The sequence below is a fragment of the Aythya marila genome (genome assembly GCF_965140915.1).
Source record: "Aythya marila genome assembly, chromosome: 17".
Taxonomy (NCBI): Eukaryota; Metazoa; Chordata; class Aves; order Anseriformes; family Anatidae; genus Aythya; species Aythya marila.
This window is the reverse complement of record NC_139058.1, coordinates 5660994-5683191: the sequence shown is the minus strand read 5'-3', so window position 1 is coordinate 5683191 and position 22198 is coordinate 5660994. Positions and strand designations below refer to the sequence as shown.

Genomic DNA, 22198 nt, shown 5'->3' with positions numbered 1-22198 from the left:
CCGTGTCCCTGTCCCCCCTGTGACCACATCCCTGCCATCCCACCCCCCCATGTCCCCATTTCCCTGTCCCCCCATATCCCTTCCCACCCCCCCACGTCCCCACAGATCCCCCCACGTGTCCCTGCAGCCATACAGCCATACCCCCCCCATCTCCATATCCCCATCCATGTGTCACCCCCCACCCCATCTCCCCCCCCAAATCCCCCCCCCAATGCCCCATAGATACCCCCCCACGTCCCCATATCCCCCCCTATGCCCCCCAAACCCCCCCAAATCCCCCCCAAACCCCCCAATACCCCCCCCATTCCCCCCCCCATCCCTCCCCATCTCCCCCCACCCCCCCCCATCCCCCCTCTTTTCCCCCCCCCCCCCCCGTTTGGTGCCCCCGCCCCCTCCTCTCCCCTCCCTGCCCTTTCTGGGCCGTTTCCAACTTCCCGGCCGGGCGAGGCGGCGGCGGCGGCTGCGGGGCTCCGAGGTGGGGGGGGGGGGGGCGGCTGGGGTGGGCTCTCGGCCCCCGCTTCGCTCCCGTTTCAGCCCCGGTTCGGCCCCGGGGGCCACCGGCGGATGGCGGCGGGGGCGGGGGAGGCGGCGGGGCCCCCCCCCGCTGCTCACAGCCCGGCCCGGCCCGGCCCGGAGGCAGCGGCTCGGGGACGGTGAGTGCGGGGGGTTTTGGTGGGGGGGGGGGGGGGTGTACGGGGTTTTTGGGGGGGTGGGCACCGAGTTGAGGCTGCGTCCGTGGGTCCCCGGGAGCCCCCCCCTCCCCAAATCACCCCCCCCCAGTCGGCATCTGCCGCGCAGGTGCTGCCCCTCCCCCCCGAAACCCCCCCTCCCTCGGCAAAGAGACCCCCCCCCCAAAACTGGACCCCCCCCCATGTGGGAGCTCGCCCCTCCCCCTCTTAACCTCCCCCCCCTCCTCCCAGCACGGTGCCCCCCCCCCCCCAGCAGACACCACCCCCAGACCCCCCCCCCCCCCGTACCCCTGCAGGGCCCCCCCTGTCACAGCCCCCCCCCCCCCCCGCGGCAGGCACCACCCCAACCCCCCCCCCATCACCCCCCGGGCACTGCCCCCCCCGGACACCCCCTTATCAGGTCACCTTATCAGGACACCCCCTTATCAGTGCCCCCCCCCCAGCAGAGACCCCAGGGTGAGGGGTTGGGGTGGGGGGGCTCCCTTCAGGGGTGGGGGCTCGCTGGCTCTTGTGCCCCCCTCCCCAAATATCCCACCCCCCAGTGCAGCCCCCCCAGCCCCACATTACACCCCCATGGGGTTTCCTGGGGGGGGGGAGGGGGTCTCCCTGAACCTCCCCCCCCCCCCTAGGGTGGCACCCAGGGTGCTGGCAGCCGGGTGGGTGCCACCCACGATGACTGGGCAGCTTTGGGAGGGGTGGGGGGGTGGCACTGGGGACATCAACCCCATCTTGGGGGGGGGGGGCACACAGCACAGCGGGGTGGGGGGGACACGGTGGGGGTCCTGCGGGTGGCGGTGACATCCCTGTGCCCATGGGGGGACACTGGGTGGGGGGGGACACTGGGTAGGGGGACACCGGGTGGGGTGGGCACTGGGTGGGGTGGGTACTGGGTGGGGTGGGCACTGGGTGGAGTGGGCACCAGGTGAGTGGGGGCTTCTGGGGGAGGTGTTGCAGGGTCTGAGCCCCCCCCAGGTCCCATATAACACCCGCTGCCCCCCCCCCCAGCTCGCCATGGCCGACCAGAGCAACATCCAGTCGGCCGCCTCCAAGAGCATCCGGCCGTTCCGCTCCAGCGAGGAGTACCTGGAGGCCATGAAGGAGGACCTGGCCGAGTGGTTCAACACCCTGTACGAGCTGGACGTGCAGCCCGACACCTTCCTGGAGAGCCTGGAGACGGGCTGCGCCCTCTGCCAGCACGCCAACAACGTCACCCGCAGCGCCGGCGACTTCCAGCGCCGGCACCCGGCCGCCGCCGCCCGCATGCGGGTCCCCCGGCGCGAGGTGGTCTTCCAGGCCCGCAACGTGGCCCCCGGCTCCTTCGTGGCCCGCGACAACGTCTCCAACTTCATCCAGTGGTGCCGCCAGGACCTGGGCATCCAGGACGTGCTGATGTTCGAGACCAACGACCTGGTGCTGAAGAAGAACGAGAAGAACTTTGTCCTCTGCCTGCTGGAGGTGGCCAGGCGGGGCGCCAAGTTCGGCATGCTGGCCCCCATGCTGATCCAGATGGAGGAGGAGATCGAGGAGGAGATGCGGGACCCCACGGCGCAGGGCGCGCTGGGCGCGCACCGCGAGGGCCGGGCCCCGAGGAACAGGGCCCTGGGCTCGGCCGGCGGCGGGCAGCGCCTGGCCCTGTGCGACCTCAGGAACCTGGACGAGCTGGTGAGCGCGGCACGGGGCCTCCAGCCTCCGGCGGGGAGGTCTGGACCGGGAGGGGCTCTCTAGGCAGCCAGCGGCAGCTCTATGGCCTCTCTATCCACCCAACATGATCTCTATGGTCCATGGGAGGTCCTCTCTAGGCACCCAACAGGATCTCTATGGCCTGTAAGATGGCCTCTCTAGCCTTCCAACTGGGATCTCTGTGGTCCATGGGAGGTTCCCTCCATCCACCCAACTGGGATCTCTATGGTCCGTAGGAGGTCCTCTCTAGCCACCCAAGAAGGAACTCTATGACCTATGGGAGGTCCTCTCTAGCCACCCAACTGGGATCTCTATGACCTGTAGGAGTTCCTCTCTGTCTACCCAAGAAGGAACTCTATGGCCCTTAGGAGGTCCTCCATCCACCCAATGGGATCTCTATGACCCATGGGAGGTCCTCTCTAGCCACCCAACAGGGAACTCTATGACCCATGGGAAGACCTCTCTATCTACCCAAGAAGGAACTCTATGGCCTGTGGGAGGTCTTGTCTATCCACCCAACAGGAACTCTATGGCCCATAGTATGGCCTCTCTATCCACCCACGGGATCTCTATGGTCCATGGGAGGTCCTCTCTATCCATCCAATGTGATCTCTATGACCTGTAAGAGGTCCTCCCTGTCCACCCAGGAGGAACTCTATGGCTCATAGGTGGTCTTCTCTAGCCACCCAAACAGAAACTCTATGACCCATGGGATGTCCTCTCTACCCACCCACCATGATCTCTGTGACCCTTGGGAGGTCCCCTCCATGCCGCCAACGGGACCTCCATGGCCCCCCGGCGCTCTCCCCGTGCACCCCCGGGCTCCCCACAGCCCCCACAGCCCTCGGTGCCCCCCCAGGACCTCCATGGGCCATGGGAGGTCCTCCCTGCACCCAAAAACGGGGCTGTCCGTGCTGGGGGAGGTCCTCCACGCACCCAACCATGCTCCATCCAGCCCATGGGGTGTCCTCGCCACCCTCCCACCCAGACTCCTTGGGGTCCCCGTGAGCTCCCGGCCACCCATGGGTGACATCCCCGGGGACATCGGGAGGGGTGCCATGGGGTGAGGGGACACGGGGCACCACGTGCGGCTCGGCTGGGATTAGCAGTGCGCAGGGTGGATTAACGCAGCCCTGCCCTCCCCTGACCCCCCCATCCCCTAATCCCAAAGCCGTTTTTTAATCGAAACCCCGATTCCGCGCTAAATCCCGCAGCCTGACGCAGCTCCCGGGGGGATCGGGGGATTGGGGAGGGACATTGGGGTGCTGCTGACCGCCCCCCCCAGGGTACCCCAACCTGCCCCGGCCCCCCTGCGGGGCGCTGCCAGCCCCGAGGGAATTTTTCCGGGCTGCGTAATGCCTTGCCATGGGCTTTTATGGGCAGCGATGGAGCCGGGGAGGAGCCTGCATCCGGCCTGGCCCAGCCACCGCACCGGGGGACGGGTCCCCAAGGGGGTCCCCCACTCGTCCCCATGTCCCCAGGGCTCGGGGTCAGGCCCCCGGGGCTCCCTGCAGCTCCCCCCCCCCCGTGCCTCAGTTTCCCCATAGATGAGAGGCTCGGGGGGGGGGCCGCACGCTGGCCTGGCTGGAGGAGAGCAGTGGGCAGGAAGGAGGAATTACACAAAAATAAGAATTAAAAAAAAAAGGGGGGGAATTGCTAAAAAAAACAAGGAAACAGGGTTGGTGAAGCCAGAGGGGTGCTGGGGGCACCCACCCCTCGGGCCAGGTCCGTGCTGATGCCAAACCCCAGGCACAAAAGGGATGTCCCTGGGGGTCCCTGTCCCCAAATCCCCCAAATCCCCCCTGCCCGAGCCCCCTCTGCCCCCCCAGGCTGTGTCCCTGTGCCACGCCGCTCCTCCAGCCGGGGCAGGATGCGGCCATGTCCCCACGTCCCCCGGCGTGGACCCGTGCCTAATCCCTGACGTCAGCCCCACGGCTTCCCGGCCCTACAGACACGGGCGGACGGGGCCGGGGGACAGCGGGGGGTCCACAAACCCCCTTTGGGGACCCCCCAGATACGGGGCGCAGCCTCTCCACCCCCCCAAAAAACTTGCTTGTTTTGAGCCGTGCCAAGAACTGACGCTTTCCCGAGTGGAAAAACCCACCCCGGGGACACGCCTGGGAGCGGCGGGAGGATTCTGGGGCTTTTTTTAATTCTCCTTTTAAAAAAAAAAAAAACAAAAAACAAAAAACAAACAAAAAAACCCGCTGCTTTCGGTGCCCGGCTGTGGGAAGTCCCCGGGGCCCCTCTCTCGGGGAGGCTCCGTGGGGGCTGCGGCCCCTCGTGGGTGCCCCCCAGTTTAGGGGGGCGCACAGGATGGGAGCTGCTCGGCTCCCCCCCTGGTTGTGCAGCCAGGTTTTGGGGTGGGGGGCGCTGACCGGGGGTGGGGGGGTCTCATCTTTTTCCCCTCAGGTGCGGGAGATCCTGGGCTGCTGCACGTGCCCGTCCCAGTTCCCCATGGTCAAAGTCTCCGAGGGTAAATACAAAGTGGGAGACTCCAACGCCCTCATCTTCGTGCGAGTAAGAACAGCACCCCCACCTCCTTTTTGGGGCTGGGGTTGGGGCCCTGGGGACGCGTCCTGCTTGGTTCTGGGGGGGCCCTTCCATGGGGGAACCCCAAAAGGGTCGGGGTTTGGCACCCCGGGACTCAGTGCCCCCAGCCCCAAGTGGGGACGGGATTTATCCTTCCCCTCACCCCCACTTCTCCACCTCCTTTTGGGGTCTGGCGGGGCTCCCCTCACACCCTGGGGTCCATGCTGCCTTTTTTTGGGGTTTGGGGGGTTTTGGGGGGTTTTGGGGCTGACGGCACACCCCTTCCCCTGCCCAGGTGCTGAGGAGCCACGTGATGGTGCGCGTCGGGGGCGGCTGGGACACGCTGGAGCATTACCTGGACAAGCACGACCCGTGCCGCTGCGCCTCCCTCTGTGAGTGCCCCCCTGACCCCAAACCGCCCCCCACTCGCCCCTATTTGGGGGTTTTTCCCCTCTCCTTTCTCCTTGTGGGGCCATTTTCCTGCAGGGTGGGCTGCTCGGGGCACTGATCCGGCTGGAACAGGGCAAAAACCAGAAAAGTTTGTTCCCACTTTGGGCCAAATTCACCCCCGGAGAAGGTCCCGGTGCTGTGTGAGGGGTCGGGTGGGATGGGGTGAGCACCCCCTGACCCCATCCGTGTCCCCTTTTCCCTTGCAGCCCACCGCCTGCCCCCCGCCCGCCCCCCGGCCTTCTCCCCACAGAAAGCAGCCGCCAGCCCCAGCACCCCGCGCCGTGCCGAGCCCGCCTGCCCTGGGGACCGGGACCACAACCGGGACCGGGACAGGGACAGGGACAGGGACAGGGATCGGGACCGGCGTCTCCCCGTTCCCGGGGGCTGCCCCCCTCCCAGCGGCATCCCGAAGCCGTCGGCCGGCGCCGTGCTGCCCCCGCGGGGCCCCGCGCACGGCTCCGCCAGCCCCTCCAGGAGCCCCGGTGGAGCCCTCAGGTAGGGTCAGCACCCCTGGGTGCCGCTCGGGGGGTGGGTGCTGTCCCCGTGCTGTCCCCTGTGCCCTCACTGTCCCCATCCCCTCGCTGTCCCCTTATTGTCCCCATGCTGTCCCCATTCCCTCACCATCCCGTCCCCTCGCTATCCCCTGTCCCCTCACTGTCCCCATGCTGTCCTTCGTCCCCCCCCTCACTGTCCCCTCCTTGTCCCCAAGTTGTCCCCCCGCAATGGGGGTAATGGGGGGGTAATGGGGTGTAATGGGGTTTAATAGGGTGCAATGGGGGTAATGGGGTGCAATGGGGGGTGCAATGGGGGGTAAGGGGGTGCAATGGGGATAATGAGGAGGTAATGGGGGGCTAATGGGGGTGTAATGGGGTCCATGGGGTGTAATGGGGGTGTAATAGGGTGTAATGGGGGGTAATGGGGTGCAATGGGGGGGTAATGGGGTGTAATGGGTGTAATGGGGGGTGCAATGGGGGTGTAATGGGGGTATTTGGGGTGTAATGGGGGGGTAAGGGGGTGCAATGGGGGTACTGGGCTGTAATGGGGGATAATGGGGGTGTCCCCCCGCTGTCCCCTCCCCGTTGCCATGGTGACCGCGGCCCGGCGGGGAGGGGGGGCAGGAAGCCGGGTGGGGGGGGCGGGGGCGGGAAGCGCGGCGGGGCCCGGCCCACGGGGGAGGGAGCGGCCCCGCGCAGCCCCCCCCAGCACACACTGCGCAGGCGCGGGGCGGGAGGGGCGGGGCTTCGCGGGGACACGCCCACTGCTGGATGGGGGGGAATGGGGGTAATGGGGGGGTAATGGGGTTCATACGGTGTAATGGGGGGTGTAATGGGGGTAATAGGTGGTAATGGGGTGCAATGGGGGGTGAAATGGGGGAGTAATGGGGGGTAAGGGGGTGCAATGGGGGTAATGGGGTGCAATGGGGGTGTAATGAGGGTAATGGGGGGGTAAGGGGGTGCAATGGGGGTAATGGGTGCCATAGGATGTAATGGGAGGTAATGGGGTGCAATGGGGTGTAATGGAGGGTAAAGGGAGGTGCAATGGGGGGTAATTGGGTTGCCACGGGGGTGTAATGAGGGGTAAAGCGGATTGTAATGTGGTGTAATGGGGGGTAACAGGGTGTGCATTGGGGTGCAGTGGGGGTGTAATGGGGTGCAATGGGATTTAATGGGGTGTAATGGGGATAAAGGGGGGGTAAGGGAGATGTAATGGAAGGTAAGGGGGTGTAATGGGGGTGCCACGGGATGTAATGGAGGGTGTAATAGGGGGGTGCAGTGGGGGTGCAATGGGATGTAATGGGGGGGTAACGGGGTGCAAGGGGGGTTCAAGGGACGAGGTGCAACGTAGGGTGCTGGGGTGCACTGGGCGCTGCAGCGGGGGTCCGGTCCCCTCACCCTCCTCTTCCTCTCCCCCCTCCCCAGGCCCCGCGACCCCGCTCCCGCCCGCAGCCGCCGCCCATCGGGGGACAGCGACTCGTCCTCGGTGTCCTCGGTGTCCTCGGCGGGACCCCCGCGCCCCCACCGCCCCGCGGCCCCCACGACCCCCTCACCTCGCCGCCAGCCCCCCGGCCGCAGCCGCTCGGGCGACCGCAGCCCCCTGCCCCTCCGCAAACCCCCGGGGGGGCTTGGGGACGAGCGGGGCCGCCCGCGTGTCCCCAACGGGCCGGGTTCGGGACCACCGCGTGCCCGGAGCCAAGGGCGCCCCGTGGCCACCGAGCCCGTGCTGCTGATCCGCCGAGGGCGCGACGGGCAGCACTCGTGGGCACGGACCCCCGCCAAAACCCCCCAGACCCCCCGGCGCTGCTCCTTGCCCGGGAACGGGGACAGGGACGGGGATAGGGATCGGGACGGGGACGGGGACGCCTTCCAGGAGGAGCTGGAGGAGCTGGTGAGGAGGCTGCGGGCCCCTCTGCGCTTGGAGCCCGGGCAGGAGCAGCAGCTTTTGGGGAGGCTGGAGGAGGAATTTTTGGCCAACACGCGGCTGATGGAGCTGCAGGACCCCCCCCCGGCACGGGGGACCCCCGAAGCGGGCGGCGGGGCGGCCGCCGACTCGGCTTATTGCTCTTCCTCCTCCTCCTCATCCTCCCTCAACGTTTTCAGCAAGCACGGAGGGGCCGGGCCCCCCCTTACGGCAGCCCCCCAGGCGCAGGAGGGCGGCGGCGGCGGCGGGGGGCACGGGCGCCCCTCCAGCTCCTCGGACGAGAGCAGCTTGGTGCCGGCCTCCGGTGCCGAATCCGACCCCGAGTGGGTGCCAGGAGAGGAAGAGGAGGATGAGGACGAAGACGAAGGGACGGGGGACAAGGGGATGCCAGCGGGGGTCCCCTACCCCGTGCCCCCCGCCCTGCGCCCCCGTGCCAAGCCGCGGCTGGACACGCAGCCCGGCAAGAAGCCGTCCCGCATCCCCACGCCGCGGCCCCCCGGTGCCCCCCAGCCCTGGCGGGCCCTGCAGAGCGTCCTCTCCTCCCTGCTCGAGCCCCCCTGGGCCCCCCGGGACGCCGAGGGGCTGGAGGAGGACGCCTGGCCCTGAGGATGGGGACTGGGGGGCACCCGGTGGACCCTGGGGGTGGCTGCGGGGACGGGGTGGGGGCACGCGGTGGGCCCCGGGGGCTGGCACAGGGTGGGGGGTCCAGGAGGGCCCCAGGGTCCCCGTGGGAGCAGGGGGGCACCCAGTGCCTCTCCTCTTGGCTTCTTGTCCCACCCCCACTGCCCTTCCTCTTCTCCTTTCCTTGCCCTTCTTTTTCTTCTCCTCCTCCTCTTCTTCCTCACCTTTCCCTTCCTCTTCCTCTCTTGCTCCTTCTCCTTTCTTTGCTCTTCTCTTTTCCTTGTCCTTGTCCTTTTCTCCTTCTTTCCCTTCCTCTTCTCCTTGTCTTCCTCTTCTTTTCCTTTTTCCTTTTCCCCTTTTTTCCTTCGCCTTTTCCCTTTTCCTTCTTTTTCCTTTTTTCCTTTTCCTTCTCCTTTTTCCTTCTCTTTTCCCTTCCTCTCCTCTTCTTTCTCCCTTGCCCTTTTTCTCCCCCTTCCCTTCCCTTCCCTTCCCTTCCCTTCCCTTCCCTTCCCTTCCCTTCCCTTCCCTTCCCTTCCCTTCCCTTCCCTTCCCTTCCCTTCCCTTCCCTTCCCTTCCCTTCCCTTCCCTTCCCTTCCCTTCCCTTCCCTTCCCCTCCCTTCCCCTTTTCCTTTCCTTTTTCCTTTTCTTTCCACTTCTCCCTTTTCCTCCTTCCCCTGCCCTTCCCCCCTTTCTCCCCCCCCTCCCCACAGACACCCCCCAGGGACCAGCACCTTACCCCCCCCCCATCCCGGGTTCCCCCCACCCCGTGCATATTTAAGCCCCCCCCGCGCGCTCCCGGAGCCAGTAAAGCCCGATCCGAGCTGAGCCCCCGCCTCTGCTGTCATCTGTTTTTTTTTGGGGGGGTGGCACAGACCCATAGCCCCCCCCAGTGCACCTTTACCCCCCCAAAAAGCCAAAAATCACCTCCCCAAAGTGCCCCCACCCTGGGGTGCCGGGCAGGGCACTGCGCCGAGGAAGCTCACAGCACCCGGGGGGGTGTTGTATATTTTATATACATCCATGAGGCCGTTCCTGCGGGGAGCGATGGCTTTATTTTTATTTTTTTTTTTGGGGGGGGGAGACACACACAGCACTCGTGCCACCGCTGGGGAAGGGGACAGGGGACAGGGACACGGGCTCTGTGTCCCCAGGGTGTGTGTGGGGGGGGACAGTGGGGAGGGGAGGGAGCCGCAGCCCCCAGCTGGGGGGGGGCCAGGGGCTGAGTCCGTGCTGGGCCCCCCCCTGCGAAGCCAGGGAGCCCTGCAGGGAGGAAAAAGCCCTTTTTTTGGTCATTTTCTCCTTTTTTTTTTTTTTAAACAGCACTCAAAGATGAAAATTCGATGCCTTGAGCCCTTGGGGGCAGTGCAAGCATCCCCTGTAGGGGGGGGCCCTCTCCAAGACACCCCCCCCCTTATTTTTGGGGTCCCCCCCCGGCCTCAGAGCCAGCCCGGGGAGGGGGGCGACGGATCCGTCGGCAGCCCCGAGGGGGGGGGCCCAGGGAAGCGGCGGCTCCGTGCTGGGGCTGGAAGGAGAGGGGGGGACACGCAGGGGGCTGCTGAGCCCCCCCCTCAATTCTTCAGGATGGTGTCGTAGGCCTGGAACACGTGCTGGGAGACCTCGGGCGCTCGGCATTTCAGGGAGAGCTGGGGAAGGGGGGTTAAAAAAATAAGGGGGGGGGGCGATTATGGGGTGCCAGGAGCTCAGGGTGCACCCCAAGGCTTGGGGACAGCCCCCAGGGGACAGCGGGGTGGCACCGAGCCCCCCCCCCGGCCACAAAAAGGGCAGCGAGGATGGGGACAGGGGGTGCACCCGAGGGATTTTTGGGGTTGGGGGCTCCCTGCCTCCCTCTGCTGCGGCGAGGGCGACCCTATAGGGACCCCGCGTCCCCCCATAAGGGGTATGGGGGCGGGAGGGGGGGGCGGGGGCCGTACCGTGAGGGTGGGGTTGCTGGGCTGGATGCGGAGCTCGGCCAGCACCCAGATGCCGTTGGTGAGCTTCAGGGACTGGTAGAGCATGTCCTGCCCCTCCACGTTCCTCTTGGCGATGGTGAAGATGTTGCTGCCTTGCAGCTTGCTGCTGACGGCGTCTTGGGGGACGGGGGGGGGGACACAAAAAGGCTCAGCACCAGCTGGGGGCCGCTCTGACCCCCTCCGTGGGCATAGGGCGGGGAAAAGGGGAGCCCCCCCAGCGCTCCCCTAGCCCGGCACGGCCCCTTCAGAGCCCCCCCGGGGGGGGGTTTGGACCCACCTGCGCTGAGGGAGCAGTCCTTGAGCTGGAACTGGGCTTCGTTCTCGTTGGGGATGTCCTTCCAGGTGGCCAGGAACATCTGCCGCTCTGCAGCCACCACACCACCGCGTTCTGGGGCCACCAGAGCGTCCCCGGCTCCCCCTCCAGCCCCCAGCCTCCAGGTCACGCTGTGCACAGCCCCCCCAGGGCCGAGGGGAGCACCCCAAAACCCCTCCAGCAGCCCCCCCGGGACCAGCCTCACCCCACTGCCTTGGGGAAGAGGCTCAAAAATGAGCGGTGGTGCCCCAAAGCCCTCTCGGGCACCACAGATTCCCACGGGATTGTGGCTTTTTGGGGTTCCCAGGGCTGGGAACGGGGCCGGGAGGATTTTAGGAGAAGGGGGGTGAGACCCCATGCCCCGACTCACCCATCTTCCCGTCCTCCACGAAGAGGATGTGCAGAGGGTAGAGGGTGCTGAAGTAGAAGACGTCGATGTTGTTCTTCACCGCCACCTGGGAAGGGGGGGGGACACCGGGACGTCAGCGCCGCCTCCGACCCGCAGCAGGGGCCCCAAAATCAGCCCCCCCAACCAGGGGGGGGGGGGGGAAAAAGAGACGGGGGTGCCCCCACCTGCAGGTTGTTGAGGGGATCCATCTTCATGACGGAGCCCACCGTGTTGAGGGGCAGCGAGATCTCCACCGACTGGTTGGGGGCCAGCGGCGCGTGGACCTGCAGGGGGGCGGCCGGGGCCAGGCCGAAACTGGGAGGTGGGGGGGACACGGGGTGAGGTTTGGGGGGGGTGTCAGGGCAAGGGGGGTCCCGGTGCCGGCTCTGGGACCCCCCCCAGTTCAGCTCCTTGCACCCCGATCCCCTCCAAGAGCCCAACTCCTTGCTGCTTTGCCCATCCTGGGGCAATGCGAGGCGGCCCCCCAGCCCTGCACCCTTCTCCTCCAGATTTCTGCTGATTTTTGGTGCCCCCCCGCTAGGAGCAACCCCTGGTCGGAGTGTTGGCTCCCCCAGGAGAACAAACGAGGCCACCCCACGCCCAGCGAGGCCGTCGTGCCCCGGGGAACGGCCTCCTCAGACAACTTCTCAGAGGCTTCTCCTTGGCCACCATCACGTCGGCGCCATCAGGGAGGGAAGGGTCATCAGGAGAGGCCGTTCCCGGGGGGCTGCCACCCCCACCAGCCCCCCGCCACCCCCACCGGCCCCCCGCCACCCCCTACCTGTTGCGGTTGAACTGGATGGCGAAGTCAGACATGACCTGCAGGGCTTTGTTGGTCAGCACCAGGTCCATGGAGATGGAGCCCACCTGGCGGCTGAAGGTGCCGGAGATCTCCAGCCCCTTGGCTTTCATGGCAGGGAGCCACACCTGGGTCGAGAGGCGGAATCCGTCTGGTTTTACCCCAAAATGAACGTTTCGGTGAGCGAAGCCAGCCCTGGGCAGCCAGACTCACCGATTTGGGAGCCACGTAGGAGCCCGACAGGGTCCCCACGCCCCCGGTGAGGTCGAAGAGGTCCCCGAGGCCGCTGCCGAGGGGCGCTCCCATGCCGGCCGGCACCGCGGGGCCGGGCGCCGCGAAGCCACCGCCGCCACCCATCTGTGGGGGACAAGAGAGAGGGTCAGGGGACACCGCGGGGAGGAGGAGGAGGAGGAGAAAAAAAGAGGAGGAGGAAGAGGAAGATGCCAGGGGCGCGAGGGAACTCACAGCGGGGCTGCCTCCCACATCGCTGCGCAGCTGCAAGAGACAAGAGAGCGCGGTCGGTGCCGAGGGGCCCCACAGGACACCCCATCACGGGCACTTCCCAAAAGCTTTGGTGTGGGTGAGCGAGGGCTCGGGGTCGCTAGGGCTCCCCACGCACACCGAGAGGCAGAGGGGTGAAGGCTGAGGGCTTCGGGGGCTGGCTGTCCCCAGAGGGGTCCCCAGGACGCGGCGGGGGCAGCTCCGCACCCAGCCCTTGGGGCAGGGGGCTGCGGAGGTGGGCAGGGGGCTAGAGGGGTAAGAAAAGGGCTGGTGCGTACCCCTTCCGACTCGTCCCCCATCTCCAAGCAGAAGCAGGCAAGGCGGAGAGGAGAGCCAGGCGCATGCAGAGAGAAGCCAGGAGAGAAGAGACAAAAAAAATAAAAGAGAGAGAGAGAGACAGGAGATAGGAGCCCTGCTCCAGCTGACGAGGTTAATTAGCACCCCTCATCACCAGCCAGGGCTAGCCCAGACGCCTCCAGGTGAAGACAAACCCACCCCCAGGAGCCCCGACATCCATCCCCGGGGCAGGAGCACGCGGCACGGCGACCCACCAGGCTGTCCAGGCCCCCTCCCAGGAGGTCCACGGCACCCATCTGCACGGAGGAGGCGGCGAGGGGGGGCCCGCTGACCGGGGGGCCCAGGTCCAGGTTGAGCAGATCTCCCAGCAGGTCTCCCTGCGCGGGGATGACGGCCGGCTGCTCCGCCGCCTGCCCGGCCGAGGGGGCTGCCTCGGGGCTCTCGGCGCTCTCGCTCCTGCGGGGAAGGGCAAGGGTGGGATGCTGGAGGGCTCTGCTGGAGCCCCCGGGGCTGAGAGCCACCCGGCTGGGCTTCGGGGCAAGATGTCCCACCCCACAGAGCTCCCAACACCACCCTTGGGGTTCACCTCCCACCTAAATCCTCGGATCTGCAGGTTTAGGACAGCACGGAGTCCACAGGGAACCCCCCTTAGGGATGCCCACCCCACCCAGCCCCGCTGGGACCGCACTGGGGACCACCAGCCTAGCTCGGCGTCCCCCCCCCTAATCCCACCACCCAGCTCTGGACGTCCCTGTGGGCGTTGGGGACAGCTGGCAGCGAGGAGGGGACACTCACGAGCCCGTTCGCGGGGGCAAGCTCTTGTGCACCACCCCTCGGCTCCCCTCCACGAAGGCGCTGGGCGGCTTGTGGTAGACGGAGGCGAGCGTGCCGATGTAGCAGATGAGCTCGTCCAGCAGCGTGGGCTCGATCAGGTCGGTCTCCTCGGAGATGAGGGGCTTCTCGGCCAGCACCACCTCCTTGGCGGCCACGGGGTCGGTGGAGAGCAGGCGCCAGTAGATGTAGCCGCGGTCCCGCAGGTCGGGGTTGTCGGAGTCCTGCGGGAAGCCCCCGGGGGGTCAGCGCCGAAATTGGGGGGTCGGGGAAGCCGTGCGGGGAGCCGGTACCCACCTGCGTGGCCAGGCTCAGGACTTGCTGCACCAGCTCCTGGGTCTCGGTGGGTTTCTTCAGGAACAGCTTGACGATGGCCGTCAGCAGCTGCAGCTGGACCTGCGGGCACCAGGACAGAGGGACAGGCAGAGCAGGAAGGCGTGAGCTCTCCCCGCAGGCGCTGGAGGAAATTTCCGTCATTTCCCTTGCAAAATCACCCGCCCCAGCTGAAGGGGGAGGCGCGAGCAGCCCCCCCAAGAGCAGCTCCAAAGGGCAGACCCTGCGCTGGCACCAAGTGACGAGGGGAAGGTGCCCGGGGGGCGCTTCACAGAGGGTGCCCCGCAGCCAGCGCCGCACGAGGAGCTGCGAGGACACCTCCGGGACCTCGAGACACTCGCTTTGTCCCCAAAACCCCGCCACACCTGGGTGCTCTCGTCGTGGAAGCCCTCCAGGAAGCTCTCCAGCAGCTCGTCGGCGTTGTCGATGCGCTCGGCGTACTCGCCCACGATCCAGATCATGGCAGCCCGCGCCTCGGGCTCGTCCAGGGAGTCGAGGTTCTCACACAGGGTAGCGATGACGCTCTCGTACCTGCCGGGGCAGGGACAGGTCACCCCAAAGCCCCAGCTCCCCTCCCTCACGTTGCCCCGTCACCCACAGCAGGGCTGTTCCTGCTGTTCCTTTCTGCTCCCACAAAGTTCCCCTTTTCCGACAGGAAGGCTCTGAGCAAGCAAAGGGGAACAAAAGCGACGCATCGCCATCCAAAAATGGTTATGTGGCTCCTGGGAAGCTCACACTGCCTGTTTCTGTCCTGTAAGCACGCCTGTTTGCACCGAGCTGCTTGCAGAACAGCTTTGCTTTTGGGATGCGTGGCCACTTTCAATTATCTGTGCCAAGAGAGCCCGTTTGGCTAACGGGAAGGAAGCTGGGGGGATATACGGAAAACCCCGCTCTTCAGAATGAATTTTTTAGAGAAGCCAAGCACTGCGTGCACCATCGCTTCTGTATCCAGAGATGAAATCCCAGACGTAACACAGGGATGTTTGCTAAGCAAAAACACACTCTGGGACACTGCCCGTGCCAGCCCCTTTGGAGAATTCACTTCTTGGCCCCGTTTGTCTGTTCCCCACCCTCTCCAAACCCCTGGCTCCTGGCGCAGACCGCTGGCTCGCTGGTTATCCCCGCGCTGGGAGCAGCAGGGCAGGAGCTGGGGGGAGCCCCTCGCCCCACGCACTTGTTGGGGTACTTGCGGAAGATGTCCTTGATGACGACGATGGCCTCCTGCACCACGTAGTTGACCTTGGTCTGGATGAGGTCCAGCAGGGTGCTGACGCAGCGCTCCGCCGATTGCTGTCGTGGGGGGGTGTCGGTCAGCGATGCCCTCACACCCTCATCACACCCCTGCGTGCCCCAAACCCAGCGTGGAGCAGAAGGGACACACACACAGCTGCTGCCTCCCCTTTTTTTGCGCCCCAAATCCTAAACCAGAGGGGCTGGGACGCGCTCCTTGAGCCCCACGGAACCGCTCTGAGCCACCCCCACGCCCCACCGAGGCTCCTGGGGGATCCTTTTTGGGATGCAAAGCCACCAGCCTCACCTCCACCTTGATGGCGCAGCGGCCGATGGCTCGCACCGCCTTCCTGACGAAATCCACGTCCACCTCCGTGGCGTACTCCTTCAGCTCCGCCAGCACCTGCCGGGGGGGCGAGGATGTGAGCCCCCAATAAAGCCCCTGAGCCGCGGATTTCCCCCGATGCAATGCCCCAAATCCCAGCTGGATGGATTAGGAGTTTAACGGGGCAGCCACAGCCCCGCTGGTGCCGGATCAGGGGGAAGAGTTATCGGGGTGGCCAAGGCCCCTCGTGCCCGCCCGCAGCCCGACCTGCGCGATGTTGGCCTGGGAAGCCAGGCGGATCATGATGTCCAGCTTCTCCAGCTTGACGTAGATGGGGTCGTTGTACTTGACGAAGAACACCTTCATCTCGTGCTTCAGGATTTCGGGCCTGCGGAGGGAGCAAGGAAAAGCAGTGATTGAGGGATCTGGCCAAGGTGAGTGGAGCTTGGAGCTGCCACAAGGCTCCGGGCCAGGAGGATGAGGCTGCCCGGCCGTTTTTGGGGCTGCTCAGTGCCCGGGAGTTCAAGACACCACGATTTTCCCCTGGCAGCTCTCGCCCTCGGCTCCCCTTTGCGGATGCGTGCCCGACCTTGCCGCAAATAAAGAGCAGCTGCAATGCAACAGGGAACGCTGGCGAGGTCAGGAGGGACACCATGGGGGAGCAGGGACACCAGCCCAGAGCCCAGGGCCAAACTGGCCCTTCCTCACCACACCAGCCTCCGAGCCGGGGCAGGAGGGAGGCCAGGTCCCTGAGGAGCCGAGCTGCTGTCCGCACACCCCCTGGCAGGGGTGCTAATTGCTTTCCACCCCCCCTGCCCAGAAGCTGCTGCTAATTTTAATAGGCCGCAGCGGCGATGGGACATCTGCCTGCAGCTCTCCAGCTGGCCCCGAGCACCATCACGGGGCCTCGGCCACCTCCTGCCCTCCGGCAACGTCAGCTGGGCCAAGGGACACGGGGACTTGGAGGACTCGCTCGTCTGATGAGGACGAGCAGGTCGGAAGGAGTCACAAAAACTCCTCAGCAGACTGAAACAAGAGAACCAGCGCCTCGGGAGGGCTGGAGGATGGGGATGGAGGGCACGCACCTCTTCTGCACGATGAGGTTGATGTTGCGGAGAGCCACGTACTGCAGCTCGGGCTCCGCGGACAGCAGGGTGACCAGCGGCGGGGCCAGCTTCTTCAGCAGCGTGCCGTAGTAGTCCAGGTCCTTGGAGAGCATCTCCATGAACTTCATCAGCACCTTCACCGCCGAGAGCACCACCGCCGAGTTGGCGTGGGACAGCCGGGGCGTCACCCGCTCGCAGATGCTGGAAAAGGGAGAAAAAAAAAAAGGGAAAGAGGCAGTCAGAGCCCGGTTAAAACCCCAAGGAACGTCGGCAGCTTGCAGCACAGCAGGCGGCCACCACTGAAGATCCCCATAAAAACCGAGCAGCTGGCTCTTAAACGCTCCTGGAGAGGAGAAGGGATAGGAGAGGGGAAAGGAGAGGAGAGAGGAGAAAGGAGAGGAGAAAGGAGAGGAAAAAGGAGAGGAGAAGAGGCAGCGCCAGCCCCGTCCTGCCTCCACCCTGCCACCCCCAGCCTCCCTCACCTCTGTGCCTCCCGGTCGTCCTTGGGCATGTAGTTGGCCAGGCAGTCCAGGATGAAGATCTGGCCCCACTCGGTGCACTCGTTCAGGGCGGTGAGCAGCTTGTTGATGGACTGGGGGTTGAGGTCCAGCAGGTTGCTGCTCGGGTGCGACTCCGCGATCTCCGACAGCGCCGCCACCGCGTTGGCCACCACCTGGGGAGGGGACGGGGACACCCGATGGGCCCAGAGCCGTGCGTAACACCCCCGGGGGAGAGGCTGCTGCGGGAGGATGAGCTGCGTCCTCGGCGTGGGCCCCCCGCTACCGACATCTGGGTGCCAGGCTCCCCCCGCCTGGGGGGTCGGGCTGCTGCTCGGCGAGCTGTGTGGGCAAACCCCAAAGCTTTGATTCCTCCCGTCCCCCTCCCCGCAGCCGCAGAGGGGCTGAGCTGACAGCAGCCGTGGGAAGAGGACACACAGCAGCACGAAATCCCCAGCTGCCACCTGCCCCAATCCCCTAGGGAGCAGGAGCTAATAGCACGGGGATTAATTAACGCAGCCCCACGGCCAGGAGACGGTCCCACAACCCAGAACGCAGCCCCAAGGACGGCTGCCGAAGCACCGGGGGCTGCCGGGCACCGAAAAGGGGCCGAGAACCGAAGGGCAGCACGGGAGAGAGGGCGTGGAGAGGGAGGAAAGCGTGAGGGCGAAGGCAAACCCTAATCACCATGGGGTTGGAGTCCGAGATGAGGTCTTTGAGGGTGTCCAGGAAGCCCTGGTCCTCCACCAGCTGGGCGTTGATGTCGTGGAGCTTGGCCACGCAGACGGCCGCCGTCTTGCGCACGTAGGGGTCCTCGTCCTTCAGGCACTTGCGCAGGGGCTCGCAGAGGTACTCCGTGATCTTGTCCACGCGGATGCAGCCCATGGTGCGCACGGCCAGCGCCCGGATCAGCGGGTTCGGGTCCTCACAGTCCTGGGGGGACACATGGGGACGGTCAGACTCCCAGCTCCTGCGGCCACAGCCCTCAGCGGGACCTCGATTCCCCTTCGGGTTCCCAAAACCTCGGGGTTTTAGTGCTCAGGATGGGAGAGGAGGTGAAGCCAGAGTGCCTCCCGCAGGAGGGGGCTCATCTCCTTCCAAAAACTGGAGCACAACGGAGCTTTAACACCAAAACCGCTCCAAAGCTGCCCCAGGAAGCATCTCACCGAGGTCCCAAACCCCGCAGAACAGCCACCAGACCCGGCGCACACCCCGACGAGGATTGGGAAAAAAACTGCTTTTTTTCCTTTCAAATCAAACCAACCCAAAAACCCACCAAACCCCAAACTCCCCAGCAAACCCTCCCACCGGAGCAACCTCACTCCTCACCTCCCAACCCCACCGCAACCTCCCCAAAACCATTTTCCCCCCCGGGCTTTGCGGGACCACATCCCGGCGCGAGGTGAGCCCCGATGACAACCGGGACAACCCCGTAGGGAATAGGGGAACCCCCCCTCACCTTGACGAAGGTGTTGACGGCCATGATGGCCATGTCGGGCTGGCTCTTGGCGTAGTTCATCAGGTAGAGGTAGACCAGCTTCTTCAGCTCCAGGTTGTCCGTCTGCATGCAGTTGACCACGTCCGGGAACAGCGCGCTGCAACGCAGAAGCCGCTTCGCCACGGAGCGCAGCGGGCCCCGGGTGGGGAAAATGGGGACACGGGGGGGTTAATGGGGGTGTCCCCACTCCGGGGATGGTGGCCCCGTTGTCCTGGGAGCGGGCTGCCGCCAGAAGGTGAGGGTGGTCGAAGGGGTGGGTGAGTGGAGGGGGGGGTGGGAGGTGTGTGAGGGATGTGGGGGGACACAGGGGGATGGGGTGGGATGTGGAGGAACGGGGTGGGAGGGATGGGATGGGGCACAATGGGATGTGGTGGGACATGATGGGACACAAGGGGACACAATGGGACATGGTGGGACATGGTGGGACACGAGGGGATGTGGTGGGGCACAAGGGGACACAGTGGGGCACAGAAGGACAGAAAGGGACATGAAGGGACGAGGTGGGACAAAAAAGGGACATGGTGGACATGGTGGGACATAAAGGGACATGGTAGGACATGGTGGGACATGACGGGAGGTGGTGGGACACGGAGGGACATGGGGTGACACAGAGGGACATGCTGGGGCACAGAGGGACATGGGGTGGCACGAAGGGACATGGGGTGACACAGAGGGATATGGGGTGACATGATGGTGGCTGGCACTGGGGACCTCTAAGTCCCAGCCCAACCCCAGCAGCACCCCGCAGGAGCACCCCCAAAGCCCAGGCAGCTTTATGGGGCCGGGGGAGCGCCGGGAGCCGCCTGCTGCCCCCTCGGAGAGCCCCAAAACGAGAGAATCCCACCCCAAAAGCCAGCAGCAGGGCCGCGCACCTGACGTCCTTGCCGACGGTCATGGAGGCGATCACCTTCTTCACGGCCTCCTTCTTCTTCTCCTTCTTGTCGCTGTTGAGCTCGGCCTTCAGCTCGAAGATCTCCCCTGGGGCCGGGCGGGACGGGCGGGCGTGGGGACGGGCCCTGGGAGCCCCCCGAAACCCCTCAGGGCCGGCCCGGGCCCCCCCTCACCTTTCTTGGTGGTGGTGAAGTACTTGGAGTCCGTCATGGTGCCGCCGCGCCTGCTGCGGGGGGGATTTCACTGATTTGTGGGGTTTTTATCCCAAAAGTGCCCAGGGCCTGATCCGGATCTGGATCCTGATCCCTATCCCGGTCCCAGTCCCAGCACCCAGGGGGGCTGCAGCTTGCCACTGGTCAGTCCCAGTCCTAATCCTGATTCCAGTCCCAGTCCTAATCCTAATCCCAGTCCCAATCCCAGTCCTGATCCTGCTCTCACCACCCTGGGGGGGCGCAGCTTGGCCCCAGCCCTAATCAGCCTCAGTTGGACCTGGTCAGTCCTGGTCCCAGTCCTGGTCCCGGTCCCAGTCCCAACCCCAATCCTGGTCCCAGTCCTAATCCCAAACCCAATCCCAATCCCAATCCCAGTCCATATCCAGATCCTGGTCCTAATCCCAGCACCCCAGGGAGCCACTGGTGGCCTCCAGCCCCGATCAGTCCCAGTCCCAGTCCCGATCCCGGTCCCAGTCCCAATCCTAATCCCAAACCCAATCCCAATCCCGATCCAGATCCTGGTCCTAATCCCAGCACCCCAGGGAGCCACAGCTGGCCCCTGGCCCCGATCAGCCACGATCGGTCCCGATCCCAGTCTCAGTCCCAGTCCCGATCCCGATCCCAATCCCAATCCCGGTCCCGATCCCAATCCCTATCCTAATCCCGATCCAGACCCTGGTCCAGATCCGGATCCTGGTCCCGATCCCAGCAGCCCGGGGGGGAACAGCTGGCCCCCGGCCCGGATCGGCCCCGATCGGCCCCAGTCGGTCCCGACCCCAATCCCAATCCCAATCCCGGTCCCAATCCTAATCCCGACCCCAATCCCAATCCCGATCCCAATCCGGATCGCGGTGCCGGTCTCACCCCGTGTGCCCGCAGCCCTCCCCCTGCCCCGCTCGGTCCCATCCCGGCCCGGTCCCGGCCCCCCCCGCACCTGCCCCGTCCCCGTCCCGGTCCCGGTCCCGGCCCCGCCGCCACCGGCCCCAGCGGAAGTGAGCGCGGGGCGGGAGCGGTTCCGGGGCGGGGGGGCGGGGCTCGGGGGAAGGGGGCGTGGTTTGGGGCGTGGTCTGGGCGGGGTGGGCGTGGTTTGTGCACGGAGGGGGCGGGGTTTGGGCTGGGTGGGTGGGGCTTGGGGACGGGGAGCGCGGGGTGGGGAAGGGGCGGGGGGGGGACACGGGGAGGGGACGGGGGGGTCACTGGGGGTCATGGGGGGTCACGGGGGGTCATGGGGGGACAAGGGGGACACGGGGGGGTCACAGGGGGACAGGGTTGGGGACAGTGGGGACAGGACAGGGGGAGGGGGAGGGGACAGGGATGGGGTGTGGGGAGCTGGGGGGGGGACAGGGGACATGGGGAAGGGCATGGGGACAGGGGGTGCGACAGGGAAGGGGGGGGAGGGCAGGGCTGTGTGTGTGTCGTCCCCCCCCCCGGAGCCACCGCGTCCCCAAAAGGATCGGGGCCACCCCGCTGAGCCCCTGTGCTGAGCCGGGGGTCAGGAGTGAGGGCTGGGGGGTGGTTGTGGGGGGGTTATGGGGGGATGGGGGGGTCGTGGGGGGGTTATGGGGGGTTTTGGGGGGTTATAGGGGCTGGGGGGGTTATGGGGGGCTATGTGGGGGTTATGGGGATTATAGAGTGTGGGAATGTTATAGGAGGTTATGGGGGGGTTATGGGGTGTGGGGGGTTATGGGGTGTTATGGGGATGTGGGGGTTTATGGGGTGTGGAGGTGTTATATAGGGGTTATGGGGGGTGGGGATGGGTTAAGGTGGGGTTATGGGGGCTGGGAGGGGTTATGGAGGGGTTATCAGGGTTATGGGGGGGGTATGGGGGGTTATGGGGGGTGTGCAGGGGTTATGGGGGTCATAGAGTGTGGGAATGTTATAGGGGCTTATGGGGTGTGGGGGGTTATGGGGTGGGGGGGATTTATATAGGGGTTATGGGGGGTGGGGATGGGTTATGGGGGGTTATGGGGGATGTGGGAGGGTTATGGGGGAGTTATGGGGGGTTTCTGGGGTGCGGGGATGTTACAGGGCGTTATGGGGTGGGGTGGGACTGCAGCATCCTGCCGCCGCCCAGCACTGCAGCGGCTCTGCCTGCCAACGCGCTGCTCGCTCAAACCCTCGCCTCCGTCCTGACACAGGGAAAAAATGAGAAAAAAAAAAAAAAAAGGAAAAAATAAAAAAATAAACCAAAAGTGATGAGTAGGGAGAGTTCTGCAGGGCGTGCGTCAAGGTCAGCGCGTGCCATGCGCGCGGGGAACCCCGTCCCAGCATGCCCCGGGGCTGGGGGGCTGCAGCCCCTCCATCCCCCCCCCAGGGACCACTGCCAGGGCCGGGCGCTGCGGGCGTGCTGATTGGCTGGGCTGGGCCCGGCTGCTGATTGGCCGAGCTGCCGCTGTGCTGATTGGCCGGGTGGTGTAGGTAACATGGCCGCCGGGGGGGTCCGCAGGCGCTGGTTGGCTGGGGGGGGCCGTGGTTGGGTGCAGGGCTGCTGGGGGGCGCCGTGCCCACGGCCCCTCGTGGGCCAAGTGGTCCTGGTGTGATGGGTGGGCAAGGGGTCAATGGGTTGGGTAGGTGGCCAACTGGTTGGGTGGTCAACTGGTTGGGTAGGTGGTCAGCT

General features: G+C 66.0%; 2 protein-coding genes across 4 annotated transcripts; one reads left to right on the top strand and one right to left on the bottom strand.

The window, feature by feature from the left end:
- Positions 1 to 461: 461 nt before the first annotated feature.
- Positions 462 to 9209, top strand: GAS2L1 (growth arrest specific 2 like 1). The gene is made up of 6 exons (XM_082774346.1): positions 462 to 653; positions 1695 to 2351; positions 4782 to 4889; positions 5197 to 5293; positions 5558 to 5846; positions 7271 to 9209. Exons 2-6 carry the CDS (start codon positions 1701 to 1703, stop codon positions 8373 to 8375), a joined length of 2250 nt encoding a protein of 749 aa, XP_082630472.1. The 5' UTR covers positions 462 to 653; positions 1695 to 1700; the 3' UTR covers positions 8376 to 9209.
- Positions 9210 to 9410: 201 nt separating this feature from the next.
- On the bottom strand, positions 9411 to 20593 carry AP1B1 (adaptor related protein complex 1 subunit beta 1). Of its 3 annotated transcripts, XM_082774343.1 has the most exons (23): positions 20516 to 20593; positions 19543 to 19595; positions 19351 to 19456; positions 18440 to 18575; positions 17668 to 17913; positions 16966 to 17156; positions 16463 to 16684; positions 15645 to 15765; positions 15360 to 15455; positions 14997 to 15112; positions 14188 to 14353; positions 13787 to 13885; positions 13454 to 13713; positions 12913 to 13114; positions 12640 to 12660; positions 12326 to 12355; positions 12074 to 12217; positions 11843 to 11988; positions 11247 to 11376; positions 11044 to 11128; positions 10638 to 10724; positions 10322 to 10476; positions 9411 to 10033 (listed from the first exon to the last, which is right to left on the bottom strand). In XM_082774343.1, exons 2-23 carry the CDS (start codon positions 19577 to 19579, stop codon positions 9959 to 9961), a joined length of 2871 nt encoding a protein of 956 aa, XP_082630469.1. In that variant the 5' UTR covers positions 19580 to 19595; positions 20516 to 20593; the 3' UTR covers positions 9411 to 9958. The 3 variants fall into 3 exon arrangements, with proteins under 3 accessions (XP_082630469.1, XP_082630470.1, XP_082630471.1); XM_082774344.1 differs by lacking the exon at positions 12640 to 12660 and having other exon boundaries at positions 9412 to 10033; XM_082774345.1 differs by lacking the exons at positions 12326 to 12355; positions 12640 to 12660 and having other exon boundaries at positions 9412 to 10033.
- Positions 20594 to 22198: the final 1605 nt, after the last annotated feature.

What these genes read in the sequence shown, in the direction of transcription:
- GAS2L1 (XM_082774346.1), top strand. Translation starts at nt 1,701, where the DNA reads ATGGCCGACCAGAGCAACATCCAGTCGGCCGCCTCCAAGAGCATCCGG. An exon ending in ACGCCCTCATCTTCGTGCGA is followed by an intron (nt 4,890 to 5,196) that starts GTAAGAACAGCA and finishes TCCCCTGCCCAG; the next exon opens with GTGCTGAGGAGCCACGTGAT. An exon ending in GTGCCGCTGCGCCTCCCTCT is followed by an intron (nt 5,294 to 5,557) that starts GTGAGTGCCCCC and finishes TTTCCCTTGCAG; the next exon opens with CCCACCGCCTGCCCCCCGCC.
- AP1B1 (XM_082774343.1), bottom strand. Translation starts at nt 19,579, where the DNA reads ATGACGGACTCCAAGTACTTCACCACCACCAAGAAAG. An exon ending in GCTGCGCCATCAAGGTGGAG is followed by an intron (nt 15,113 to 15,359) that starts GTGAGGCTGGTG and finishes CCCCCACGACAG; the next exon opens with CAATCGGCGGAGCGCTGCGT. An exon ending in GAGGGGGCCTGGACAGCCTG is followed by an intron (nt 12,661 to 12,912) that starts GTGGGTCGCCGT and finishes TTCTGCTTGGAG; the next exon opens with ATGGGGGACGAGTCGGAAGG.